Below are 13,772 nucleotides of genomic sequence, written 5' to 3' on the forward strand. Positions count from 1 at the left end.
CACTGGTAAGCCTAAGTCAGTTTTTTTATAAGTAGGAGGAGAAGATGAAACTGATGCGAGTTCATCCTTCACACAGGCAATACACATGCTTCTCCAAACACACTTTTTAACTAAGCTCTTTTTTTTTTGCCCCCGTGTGTCTCCCTCTGCAACCTCAACAGCTGTGAGGTCACTGGACACCTGACCCTCAGCTCTGAGTTCTGTCTGCATCCACTGGAAATTAAATGGTTTATTTAGATGCCGAGCATTATTCTAACTCTAACTCTTCAGAGTATTTAATTTGCTCATGGAAGAAACAAAGCCACAAATTGATGTACTGTGCCATAAATAGTCAGTGTTGAAGTATCTACAATGGCAGATGATAATATCTGCTGAAGGAGAGAAGAGGGGAGCCAATGAAGCATCTTTCTTTAGCGTTTAGCAGCTGTATTTTTTTCAAGGCTAAAGCTTTTTTCTTGTGTACCACACTGAGGCAGTCTACATGCTGAAGTATAATAAATCCCCTTAGATGAAAGTGAAGCTGAATTTTAAGAGCTCTAATGGCAATGCGCTATTTTTGTTGCTTTGATTGTTGCTGAAAAGAGACTTTTACACGTGATTTTCCCTGTGGCAACATTTTGACATAAGTGATGCGTTCTGTATCCAGTGTGCATGTTGTCTGGGAAAGATAGAGGGGAGATTGGAAGAAGGTCAAGCAGACAAATGGCCAACATGAACCCCGAAAGTCTCAAACAACCAAAGTGCAGACAAAGCTTAGCGGTGATGTAACGTTTGGAGATAATGAGATTCATTGGATGTTTTTCTTATATGGTTCATAGATTAAAAAAAATAATAACAGGTGATGGAATCATTAGACTTGCTTTAATAATGCATATATAATACAAGTTCCTAAAACCTTCAGTGGGACTAGAGAGATCATATATATTATCATATATCTCCACAAAGCAGTATGGATTTGACCAGCCCTTCCTGCAAACTGAAAGAAGTTAATGTATTCTCAGACAGGATATGACTATATTCATAAGTTACATTCCCTGTGATGAGACAAAAGTTTCATTTTTATCATTTGTATTTTAAATCATTAAACAGTCATGGAAGTTTAGGTTTCTGTACAAGACAACAAAAGAAAAATCAATTTAAGAAGTTAAAACATTTGTCAGCCGCTGACATAAATTTACAATTCAGTTCAAGCACTCGATGTTGTCTCTCTATATTTTACATTCTTTATTTAAATGTAGCACTCCTGAGTTTGTCTGCATAATGATCTAATATCTTTTTACAGATAAGTAGTCATTGTGGTGGGGAATATTTAAATGCGTTATGATCCACTGAGAAAGGCAGCAGCTTTAAAGATGTTGAATCTAAATATCAGAATTCAGTACTATTTTGTGGTAATGGTACATGGAAAGGTTAAGAAGTCAGGAAAAGTTTATGCGAGCTCATCCTACTCTTCATCTGCAGATCATCAGCGCAGGGGAGCCTCGGGCCACATGCTTTACTGTTACAAGACAACTTTCAGCAATGGACGGCTTTGAAGACGAGAGCAAAACTCTAATCTACTCTCCAGCAGCTGAACTGATCTAAATAATAAACTTCACAGTTTAATCGACAAGCAGATTCCTAACGGACGCGCCAAACTGACATCAAAGAACTGCCAGCAACAGAGGCTGGCTGTGACATGACTCCTTGACGCTTTTGTTTGGACCAAAAAGTTGAGCATGCCGCCAAGGCTACGGCCTACAGGCAGCTGACACAAACATTCTGCAAAGAACTCTGCCAGGAAACCATAAGAGCTACTACTAACAACATAAAAATGGAGATGCAACAGCTCCTCTAAAGTCAAGCCAAAGCAAGTAGAGCTCCCCCTGGTGGCCACATGCAATATGGGTCGTAAGCCCTTTTAGGTAGTTAATACTAGTATAATACTGATGCATGCGCAAGTGTCCATTTTTTCTGATAAGTTTCCATGTAGTTAATTATTTGACACTGTATAAACAGGATGTGGTCTCATGATGAGTTGTCATGCCAACCTCTCTGTGAAGTGGCCCCAATAATAAATGAATAAATAAGTACAGTGTCTAATCCAATATTTCTTTATAACTCGTGGAGGTAGAGCAGAGCGCCATATTGATTAAATGAAAACGCGAGTGAGTCTGGCGGAAGTGTGGGATAACGTGATAACAGGATAATTGATAACGTGGCTCCACTCTCAGACTGTACTGCACAGACTGTGGCTCCGAACACGCAAGACAGTGACGTCCGTATATAGCGTTAGTTTTGCCAATGCAAGGAGGTGGGGATGCGTTGTCCATATTTATACAGTCTATGGCAAGGAATTATTCTACAGACCTGGCCTCTCCTGAGTCATGCTGATCGGTGGGTCTACAGTTTATTCAATGTAGATTTATTGTAGGAAATATTTGAATGCATTTGAATGTTCAGATGGAATGAAGACGAAAAGTGAGAAGAGCCTTCTGTGTACCATCTGAACTTTGTTGTTTAGTTTCATCACTTCTGTTTCTCTTGCACTGTTTTTTCAACCTGAACAGCTACTCACCACCAACTCATCCACCGCCGATTCACCAGCAAAACTAGGGACACCGCAGAGCCTTGACATCATAGCTGGGTAATGTGTCAGTAGATATGATTAAAACCTACAGCTCCCTTACTCCGTGCTAATGCGCTCCATGCCACATCCTCTGCAAACACTAATGTGTAGGGTGAAGGATGAAGCTCGCGTTATTGTGAAGGAAAAGCATTTATTACCCACTGCAGCAGTGCCTTTTCCCTCTCCCTTTTGCTGTTTACTGTAAAGGATTGGGTATATAGAAGATGAAAAGTACACAGGAAATGCTGTGCACTGAACTGCAGCTGTGACCTCTGCACCGCACTTAACATCACAGAGTCTCTCTGGTCTGAGAAACATTGGAAATCCTGCACACTCCAGTTTCGAGAGCAGTGGTTCAAAGATTTCAGTAGGTTGAGGACATGTGGAATAGTGCCAACGCGACTTCCTCAGCCCATCATGCTCAGATCTTATATTTGTTTTGGTGCAAAATCAAACGTCTGAATAAGTGTGTTGTTTAAAATTAGTGTTGATCTGACAGACACCACAAATTTGAATTTACAGTTTGTATTTGTTTGTCGCCATCCTGTTGCTGCTTGTTCTGTGATTACGTGTGAGCGGTTACCTGCTTTAAACTTTGTGTTTATTTGCTAAATTTAGACTCCTGTTGAATGACCTGGGGACTGGCCCAGACTTAAGCAATTACGCAGGCCAGCCAACATTTTATCAGCTACTACTTCAATCAGGAGCTTCTTCCTTCCCCTGGTGAGCAGTAAAGATTTTTAATAATGGGTCCAAAGAGAGAACTGTGGAAATCTTTGCTGATTAGACCCTTTTTCTTCTCGGTGAGCCGCTCACATTCAATCACAGCTGCACCGAGTCGCAAATTAGGTTCGTTATAAATTGGATGCAGAGCTTGATTGGAGCATGGGACGTGCAAAGAAGCCCAGTCAGGCAGCGTGATCGGTGGAACGAGAAACAAGGAAAGGAGCACAAGTCCAATTAATCAGGACAACAGGTAGGATCAGAGACATGCTCCTATAACGGTGAGGAGCTCAACCGTAACAGTTTGCCCAGGTGAAACAGGGTCGAAAAGAGATAGGAGGAGGTAAATGTGGGAGGAGGTGCAAGCCGCCCTAGACTGTAATTTTCTTCTGGTGAAGATATAGTTAAAGAACATGCTCTGAATAATCATGACTGTGAAATGAGGAGTACTCCTACTGAGTGGCAACACCTTCAAGTGACTTTGTCAGTTTGTACATATATTTACTGTGAAGTGGATGATTATTTATTCCATCAATAAAATAGTTTCTATTTAGTATCTCCTCTAAAAGGGATGCCTTCACTAGGAGCCATCTGCTACCTGCGATAACCCACAGCTTAGGGACTCCTGATTTACATACAAAAACATTTAAATATCTGATCATGAAAATGTCAAACCTCATAAGCAGGCTGTAAAGACCCCAGTGACATAACTTCCGTCTTGATTTAAAGGGTTTGAATGACTCAGGGAAAATGTTCTCTCCTAAAATTAATTACTCTCCCTGGCGATTGCACTTAACATTTAAGATTACAGTACAGTCTGTTAAAGCCATTAGCCGATGCTGACCCAAACCAACAGGAAACTGTGGGCTGGTTTTTCATCTCTTTTCCTCATTTACTCCACAGTGGGACCTGTGGGAGACTACGGGACAGGTGGTGAAACTAACTCGCCCCCATGCCCCCTTAGCTACTCAGGAGGAGGAGACAGTGAGCTAATTTCAACAACAGCTTTCGGCTCTGAAACAGCAAATGCCTGATGAAGCGTGGAAATGCAAATAACAGCCCATACACACGTATTACTGTCTGGACTGGTTTTTCAATTCCATGCCTCCGCTCCATTTTTAAAGATCATAAAGCACAATGCTCTGATTGACAAACTGTGTGTACAAGTGTTTTTTGTAAAAGTCTATCAACCAGCTTTTCAAATCATATTATTGCACGCTGTTTGCCTTCTTTAGGTAATTGGTTTGAAGCATCGTGAACTGAAGTATGGAATAGTATAATAATGAGGTCCATTTCTGCAGGATTGCATCTTGCTGCCTTCATGTGCAACCCCAGTGTTAACATCAGCCTCAAGTTGTGAGGACAAGCATCCCGAACCCACCGAGTTTAGCAAGCTAACGACGAGGTAACTGTTGGAAAAGCAGATGCATGATGAAAGAATAAGCCATTTGTTAATACTGACATGTTCCTCAGGCTTTAAAGATGTATGATTGCAAGGAAAACTACATACAACTAAATCAGAATATATGAACTTACCATCTTCATTTATCATTTCCAAATGGTGAAAATATCTGCAAAGGCGTCTCAACTCGTGAACTTGTAAACGTAGGTCCACAATTGCACTAAAAGATGAACTGATTAGGATTTGGAGTTATGGTCACTGTGACCTCACAAGAAAAATGTTTTTGGCCATAACTCAACTTGTGATCGCAAAATCTTTGAACACTCTTGGGTTTATTTCTTCAAATTTTGCTCAAATGTTCAGTTTCAGCCTCAACGGTAAACTTCAGAGCAGATTTCAGTCAAAGTTTGCGGCAACCTAACGTTCGTCCTTGATATAATTGCTCTGGATTTTGTACAGTGTACAAACGTTCTTCTGGACTCAAACAGGAAAGGTCACCGTGGCCTTACGAAACATATTTTTGGCCATAACTCAGGAGGTAATTAGCCAATTATGGTAAAATCTCACACGTCTATCTTCTTCATCTTCTGTAAACGCTTGTCCTGTGAAGGGTCGTGGGGGGGCTGGAGCCTATCCAAGCTGTCATCGGGCAAGAGGCGGGGTACGCCCTGGACAGGTCGCCAGGCTAACACAGAGAGACAGACAACCATTCACACTTCCATGCACACCTACGGGCAATTTAGAATCACCAATTAACCTAACGAGCATGTCTTTGGACGGTGGGAGGAAGCCGGAGTACCCGGAGAGAACCCACACATCTATCTGATGGTATAAAATAATGACGTGGTGACATTCAATATCCAAAAAGGTCGACCTAACTGTGACACTAATGTTCTGAAAGTCCTGTAAATGAGATTTGACGGCCATAGATGCAACCTGCAACTTGACTGGTTTTCAGAGGTTGTATTTCTGGTCATCACTTTGTTTCTCAATTGTTTCCCCTGTCCATGTTGGTTATCATGACATTCAATTTTAAATTGGTTCCTGTCTAAGCAGTGTGGAGCGACTAGAGTCAGGCTGCTTTCTAAAGTCACCCGAATTAAGCTAATATACCACTCTTCACATTCATGGGGGTTCATAGGTCTGAAGACCGTATAACGGCAACAGTGGTGCAACAAAACTGTATATGTCATCTTGTCTGTGCGTGATATATTTTACGCCTACATAATGTATGAAACATATTAATCTTTGATGAACCATTGGACTGCTGGAGGTGGCGGAGCTGAAGATGTTGAGGTTTTCTCCAGAGGGACAGCTCACGTGAGATGTTTGGGAGATGATGTTAGATAAAGAGGCCAGGTTGAGATGGTTTGGACATGTTCAGAGGAGGGATGGTGAATATACTGGTGGAAGGACGCTGAGGTTGGAGATTTCAGGCAAGAAGGTCTAGAGGAAGACCAAAGAGGAGGTTTAGGGATTTAGTGATGGAGGACGTGAAGAAAGTTGGTGTGAGAGAAGAAGAAACAGGATAGGGCAAGGGAACAGCCGAAAGGAAAAGAAGAAGAATCACTGGACTAAATGCTGTACCTCAGTATAATATAAGAGCAGTGTTTTGGATTGACCACCACAAATGTTACAAGATTATTGTCTTGACTTTAAATTTTACATCTCTTTTGTCCCAACTCACAAAGTGTCCTTGACTGAAACTGTTGAGGTCCGGTCCAGTCGTGAATAAACAATGCTTGCACAGAACAAGGACTATAGATTTTGTCTGTTGCCTGGATTATTTTTTTAGTTCAAGTACAGCACAAGGGAAACATTCACACATGCAAAAGAATATTAACGATCCTCACCTGTTGTCATTACATTTGCCATTTTATTTAATTGGCTGAAATAAACTTCTGTTTATTTTTTACATAATTGCATATGAATCCTTCACCCGCCACCGCTTTTATACCTTTCTGTTTTGTCCCTATGGCAAGAGTATATGTACACTGAGTTTCAACAACAGCCACTTATTGACGCGAACCAAATCATTTTCCTGGAAGTAAATGATACATGTTGTTGATATTTAATGATCTAGCAATGAAGAGTGCACACGGTGCATTTTTCCTGGAGCCAGCATTACCTCCCATACCAGGAAAAACTACTACTTCACGTGTACTTGTGTTTCCTCTGTACTTCTGTTTCTGTACTCTGAATTGATGTCAGACTATAACTGTCACTACATAGCATGAGATTTTCCAAGGATGCAGTCCAGTGAGTCATAACTAATTACTCATCATAGTTATGTCTGGTTTGGTCTTTTTCCCTCTGAGCAGTGAACTCTGTGGGTGTCTGTTTCTATTTATACCTGCTTGATGGGTTGTCATCGATTGTAAAAGAATGTACAAAACGAAAGTGAAGAAAATGCAGAGACAGTTGTTCTGCCATGCTTATTTAGCTTCTACAAGTCCTCATGAGAAATCCTAAGTAGTTCTCTAAAGATTATCTGCACTGAACCACGAACACAACCATCGAAGGGACATCTGCTACTGTTCAGATAAAAGGCCAAGCGTTCAGAGGCTCACAGCCTTGACTTTGTGCCCGTGATTCACTCTGCAGTGATGTAACAGCCGACCTCGTATTAGCTGGAAGTATGCATCTGACCTCTGTCTCCCCGTCACCCGCACAGGCGCAGCATGTCTTCGCGACCGGCTGACGCTCCGCTTCTGTCTGACTCTGCGCTGGCTCGGCCGTTGCCTCCTGCCCAACGTGCAAGCGCAGTGCTGCAAAACCTGCAGCCAGCAGTTCCTCTCCACCAGCACGTCTCTCCACAGGGGCACAACAGAGTAACCGCCGGCATGCTTCATCTGCACGGACGCTGATCGTGGCATTGGGTGATGAGGTATAAGTCGTCATTTAAGGTCAACAATCTGAGCCTTTTCCTGATTACTTCACTATCACAAATTAAAAATGAGTCACGCTCCAAAACTTTGCAAGTTTGTCCTGATTAGGTTAATGTGCAGAGGTGAAATTAATTGGAAATATAACAAAGAAAAGTGGGATTGTAAATATTTGTTTGCACTTTTTAGACTACATATTTTATGAATCAGGATTTCTTTGTAGCATATATAAAGGTTTTCCTATCAATGCTTAATGATGCATTTTTACACATTATTAGACAAACCACTCATTAACCTTTATGGTTGGTACAATGCTTTTCTTTTGCTGACAGAAGCAAACACTGTACAGGTCAAAACAGACTGTATACAGCTTGCAGTGTGTGTGTGTTTTTTTTTTTTTTTTTATTATGTGTCATGTGGTACAAGTGTTTTGAAGCAAAAAATAAGTGGTGCATAAATGTTTCTTGGGATTTTTAAATAACTGACCATTTGCTAAGCCCCGTCCTGATCGCTACTTTCTGTGCTTTCTTTCAGACAAACTTGAAAATATATATATTTTTAAGTTATTTATGTAAATAAGAGGCAGGGAGCTTGTGCTTTCTGCCCTGGGTTCTAAGCTAACATGGTCCACATTCACTGCATTAATGAGAAATAAGACAAGTTGAAATGAACTGGAATTATCCTTTAATCCTACATCTGTCCACCATTGCACATATGCAGTTTATTTGCTTTCATACAGAAGTAGACTAAAATACTTCCTTCAGTCTTTGCATCTGAAACTATTACAGTCTTTAGCTCCACAATCTGAACTCCATGTCAGCCTGACTTTTCGATGTTTCAAACTAACTCACTTTAACAGGAGATTTGTGGAGGAGGTATTTATTTTATTTTACCAATAAGCAGATTAGCATCATTCTTCTGTCAACAGTGTATTTCTACTTTTGATGCTGCAAGAAAATAGGCTTTACGGATTATGATTAACCGATAAATTTATCAAACGTATTACTCCTTTGTTGAAGTCAGTCGTGTGCAGCCATCCAGGGCTGGGTATTATATAGTGGGTGTGCTGGGCATGAATAAAAATAAGTTAGTTGCATGTGAACTCACACATCCAAAACTTCATAGTCTAACTGATTTATACTTCTGCGTTGGATTCTACGGCACAGGTACGCTGTAGGTAGTCTGGAGTCGCTTCGATGGAATTCATTATGGCGAGTGACCAGTCAAATTGTTTGGGTAGGCTTTATGCAGTGATGGGCAGAATAGTAACGGCACCATAGTTAGAGCGATCAGCCACAACATTAAAACCAGGGGAAGTAAATAACATCTTGTGACAATTTTTGGCAAACTTTTGGACCTGGCATTCATGTGGATGTTACTTAGACACGTAGCACCCACCTAGATCAGACCAGGCACCCCCACCCCATAGCAATGACACTCCTTGATGGCAGCAGCCATCCCCAGCAGGATGCAGCCTGACACAGGCACACACACACAAAAACAGCACAAGGTGTTGACCTGGCCTCCAGATTCACTAGATCCCAAACTGATCAAGTATCTGTGGGATGATCCACAAAGGCCCCTCCCCTCAACCCATAGGACCCAAAGGCCCCCACTAATAACATCATTTTGGAGGCAAAAGGGCAACCCTCACAATATTAGGCAGGTGGTCATAATGTTATGCCTAATCGGTGTATACATGTCACATGAGAGCCGTTGAATTGATTTTGCCTATAACTAAACTGCTGCTGTCAGAGAAGCGGAGAGGCCATTGTAGAGGATATTGACAACGAATTAAGTCTAAAGGGCAACAGCGATGAAGGTTCTGCGTGGATTCGTTGCAGGAGTATAAACCTTAGATCTGGGAAACGCTGTTCAGACGAGGGCTTTAGCAAACGGTCAGCTGGACTGTTAAATATCTACTGTTCGATATTGGCTTCACTCTGCAGTGATGTAACAGCCGACCTCGTATTAGCTGGAAGTCACAAAGTAAAATGTGTAGTTATGAAAGAAAAAAAAAAAAGCTGCAGGAAATACTTGGTGCTAGAGGCCGCACAGGCTCCAGACAGGTTGGGTCAGGTATTGGCAGGCCCAGTGCCTTATTTACTTGAGTAATACGTGACAGAAATATGAGTCAAATTCAGCATTTCAATTCATGTTTTTTTAAAGTATTGTATGATTTGGCTGGAAATAAATAAAAAATGTCGTCATGTTGCATCATATCACATTAGATCTGGGAGGGAAGATGTATTAAAGAATAGGGTTATGTAGTATTGTATCCTTTCCAGTCATACTGAATTGTTATTTTCTGTTATCAGACTCCTTTATGCCCTGTCCTGCATTCAGATTCCTTGTTGGCACTGATATTTATTCATGTGCCGTTCAGAAACGTAAATGTGACTTCACAGTGCAGTGCGGTCGAGGCAGCTGTAGTGCCATCGTATCTTCCGAGATTTCCACAAACTTGTGAATGTCTGATATTTTTTTCCGTCACGAAGAAGAAACAGCTCCTTCATGAGATGAGGGGAATAGAAGCAACACGTGTACATGCTTTATCCGGCAACTGTATACACGAGCAATACATGAACCAAGTGTAGTTACTTCCCACACGGTTAGAGATCATAAGTTATAACTGAATATTTGGTAATGCAGAGATGTAATTTACATTTAATTTGTATTAAAAGTAAATTAAAAACACCTTGTCTATTATATTGTCTGCATAGTTGTTTTTGAAACGGTGATGATCTTTTTTTTTAATTGTTATATAAAGATGTTCAGCTTTACATCTCGAAATTAAATCCATGTGTAATTATAGCCACAACTGAGCTGATAGAATAAACCCGTCTCTCCTCAGTTACTGTTGCTATATCTGTCAAATGTTGAATAACAAGAGACGGATTTGCCAATCAAAGTCACTCTTCATTTTCCCCACCTCTTCCTGGACATCAGGCAGTCCTCATTTTACACGCTGACATGAACTCTGCAGATTTTATTTGAGAAACAAGTTGAGGGAAGTCTGCAGACACTTGGGCTTTTTTTATTTTATTTTTTTTACTGTTTCCAGCTGCTTTGTTATGCATTTGATGGACAACTACATTACAGTCCTTATAGATGGGTCTGGGATGTGCATGCAGCCAGGGGGGCAAAAAAAAAAACAAGGTTGCTAATTATTATGACAAATCTACATAATTTTTTTTTTTTTTTTTACATTTTTAGAAATAAAGCAGCAGATTAGAAACCTGTGACACTTCTGTTCCAATACACACGTCCTTTCACACTCTTTTAAACCACACTCCGCCTTTGATAGACATCTGTCAGCTCTGGCTAACAACTAGCGTGACTCACGTCCCTGCGCGTAGCAATGATAGCACACACCACATAAAATTGTCTCTACAGGAGATGAGACGTGACCTGTTTATCCAAAAGCATCAGCTAACAGCAAGGCTGCAATCACAGGAGGCTTGTCATACAGTCACTGTAGGCATGCTGCAGTCATGTTTGTAATATTAGCATGTATGAAAACACTTGACTTTCCTCAGCATGACTCTTGATATAAGCAGGACGTGCCTCATGAACACTCGCATCGATTATGACAGTAGTTTGAAAGGGCAACATTAATGGATCAGTCCTAACGGCATTTTCCTGAATGAATGACGCAAAACTCTTATGCAAGAGAACGTCAGCCTGAGTAGGGGGTCTGTTAATGTGGCCAGGGCGCATCATGTGTTCACATTACTAAAGCATTGTTGTCAACAGCAGCCAAGCCCACGTCTTAATGTGTCTCAAAGACGTCATCAGCATGTCCTGGGTGTGTCCTCAGCCCCCTGTAGGGCCAATCAGTCGTTGTTATTTAAATACGATCTCCATACACACAAGTAACTGGCTGAAAATACACACTGACATTTTAAATGCAACTCCAGATCAGTTTTTGTATGCAGGAACACATACCCCCATCATTTGGGGCTCGGCAGAATATTTTAACGGCCGCTGTCCCCAGTAAATCCCCACTGCAGTGTCAGAACCAAGAACAGTGTGATTGTTAGTTGTGTGTGCGTCATGACATTAAGACTTTGGGAAATTATACATTTTGGAACAAGCTGCAGAGTCTCTCTCTCACTGACAGCGTGCCATAAAGCAAGCAAACGTTGAGCTATTACTCATTTATTTGTCTCTGCCCTCATGTTAGTTATGTTAAAGACCTGCACAAAGCTCAGATGACAAGTTAAACCTCGGATGCTTCCGTATGCAGAGTAATTACCACAGAGCTCTTTGCAGCTGTAAAAGAAGAAACGTGTCTGGTAATAAAGGTAAACATAGACCTGTGATCTACCTTGTGATTTGGTCAGATCCTTAATAGAAAAGTCAAAAGATGAATTTTGAATCTGTTGTTGAGGAGCCGGTTTTGTCTTCCCAGAAGCAGAACAAACATACATTTCTGAGGCAAGTTAAACTGCAGTATTTTCACAGATTTGATTCAGCGACAACGAAGACACAATCTGTGTAAATATTCACTTGTACAAGTAGAACACACACCGATCACCCACAACATTAAAACCACTGACAGGACAAGCGAATAACATCGACCATCTTGTGACAATACAATGTTCTGCTGGGAAACTTTTGGACCTGGCATTCATTCATGTGGATGTTACTTAGACATGTAGCACCCACCTAGACCAGACCAGGCACCCCCACCCCATAACAATGACACTCCTTGATGGCAGCAGACATCCCCAGCAGGATGCAGCCTGACACATGGAGGCACAAGGGAGAACTGCACAATATTAAGAAGGTGGTCATAATGTTATGCCTGATCGGTGTATATTCAAAATATAAAATTCGATTATAGCACTTTACCAAAAGAATGCAAAAATATGGAAACATATTCCTTAAACCTTCACACAGATGCCCATGTTTACTGAATATTTAACATTCACAGAAGCGTTTGCATTGTTTCAATGGAGGGATAATTTTATATTCAGTACACTGTGAAATGCACAAAAGAGTCTGTAAAGGTTCAAAGTCATCCAGGTCACGGTATTTCCAAAAAAGCTTTTAAAAAAAGTCAACTGGACTGGTGTTCTTGCCTTTTTTTATAAACGCTTTTTTGGATATGCACAAAAGAGAAAAAAATATATCGAAGACCAAACAATAAAAGCAAACCAAGAAAAGACATTACCAGCTCAGATTCATACACAAAATACCAAAGTTCACAACGATAATGTGCAGGAAAATCTATGCACCATGATGGCAGAGAGACCACATAGGTCAGATAGAGTTTCCCAGTGTCTGTTTTTGAATCTGGTAAACATGTAATGGCCCAATCGACCAGAAGTCTCTGCTGGCCTTTAGCAGATTGTGTTTTTTTTTTTTGTTGTTGTTTTTTTTTTAATAATCTGCTGGAATAAAGTGTTCTCCCTCACAACGTAAGATGAATATAATGTGTTTTTATGTTACATATCTGCAGGAAGATGCAGAATGAGGGACTCTGGATCCATCTCCGGCTTTAACCCCTGTAGTTTTTTCTTTTGTATTTCATTAATGCGCTGAACCAGTGTGTTTGCAGCTTTAGGCGTTATCATAGACACTGAGTGATGGTACCAATTTCCATGTTGCATTGAAGCCCCATGGTGAAAGAGTGGGGTTAAATTTACTGCATGTCTATAGTTTGAGGATGTGTAATCTTAGGCTGTACTGCCTTGGAATGATTTGGGGACTGAAATTGATTTAGCATGCCTCCAGATATACTCCCATATCTTGTCATCACTTGTGACAGACAGCTCATCTCCCATGTGCCCCCGAAGCCCTTGTTAAGTAACAGAGGATGCAGAACGCAACCTTTATACACTGACAGACATTTTCTCAGCCTATTTAAAGAGGAGACTTTCTAGGATTCTCAGTTAACTTTGTGCAGTGCAATGTACAGTAAAATGCCTTCTCTACAAATAATGAAAGAACTCCTACATGGGATATGGTGTAATTACTGTTTCAAATTGCATGGCTGTATTATCAGAAAATTAGCGCGTCTGTCTGTTAATCCCACTATCACCTCGTTGTCTGAAATCGGAGCGCAGCTGCCTTGGCTGAAAATCAAAATTTTTCGCTGCGGGGTTGACGGCAGATGTCAGTTTTGACATTCCCTTGAGGAATTAAT

At 40.9% G+C, this 13,772-nt stretch overlaps 1 protein-coding gene across 1 annotated transcript in view; it reads left to right on the plus strand.

The window, feature by feature from the left end:
• Positions 1 to 10,525, plus strand: part of adamts7 (a disintegrin-like and metallopeptidase (reprolysin type) with thrombospondin type 1 motif, 7) — a 97,246-nt gene extending 86,721 nt beyond the window's left edge. The window contains exon 24 of the mRNA XM_084541124.1: positions 7,408 to 10,525. Within this exon, the coding sequence (XP_084397250.1) occupies positions 7,408 to 7,568 (161 nt within the window). The 3' untranslated portion in view covers positions 7,569 to 10,525. The remainder of the gene's footprint in view (positions 1 to 7,407) is intronic.
• Positions 10,526 to 13,772: the final 3,247 nt, after the last annotated feature.

The sequence above is a fragment of the Chelon labrosus genome (genome assembly GCF_963514085.1).
Source record: "Chelon labrosus genome assembly, chromosome: 3".
In the NCBI taxonomy this organism is placed as follows: Eukaryota; Metazoa; Chordata; class Actinopteri; order Mugiliformes; family Mugilidae; genus Chelon; species Chelon labrosus.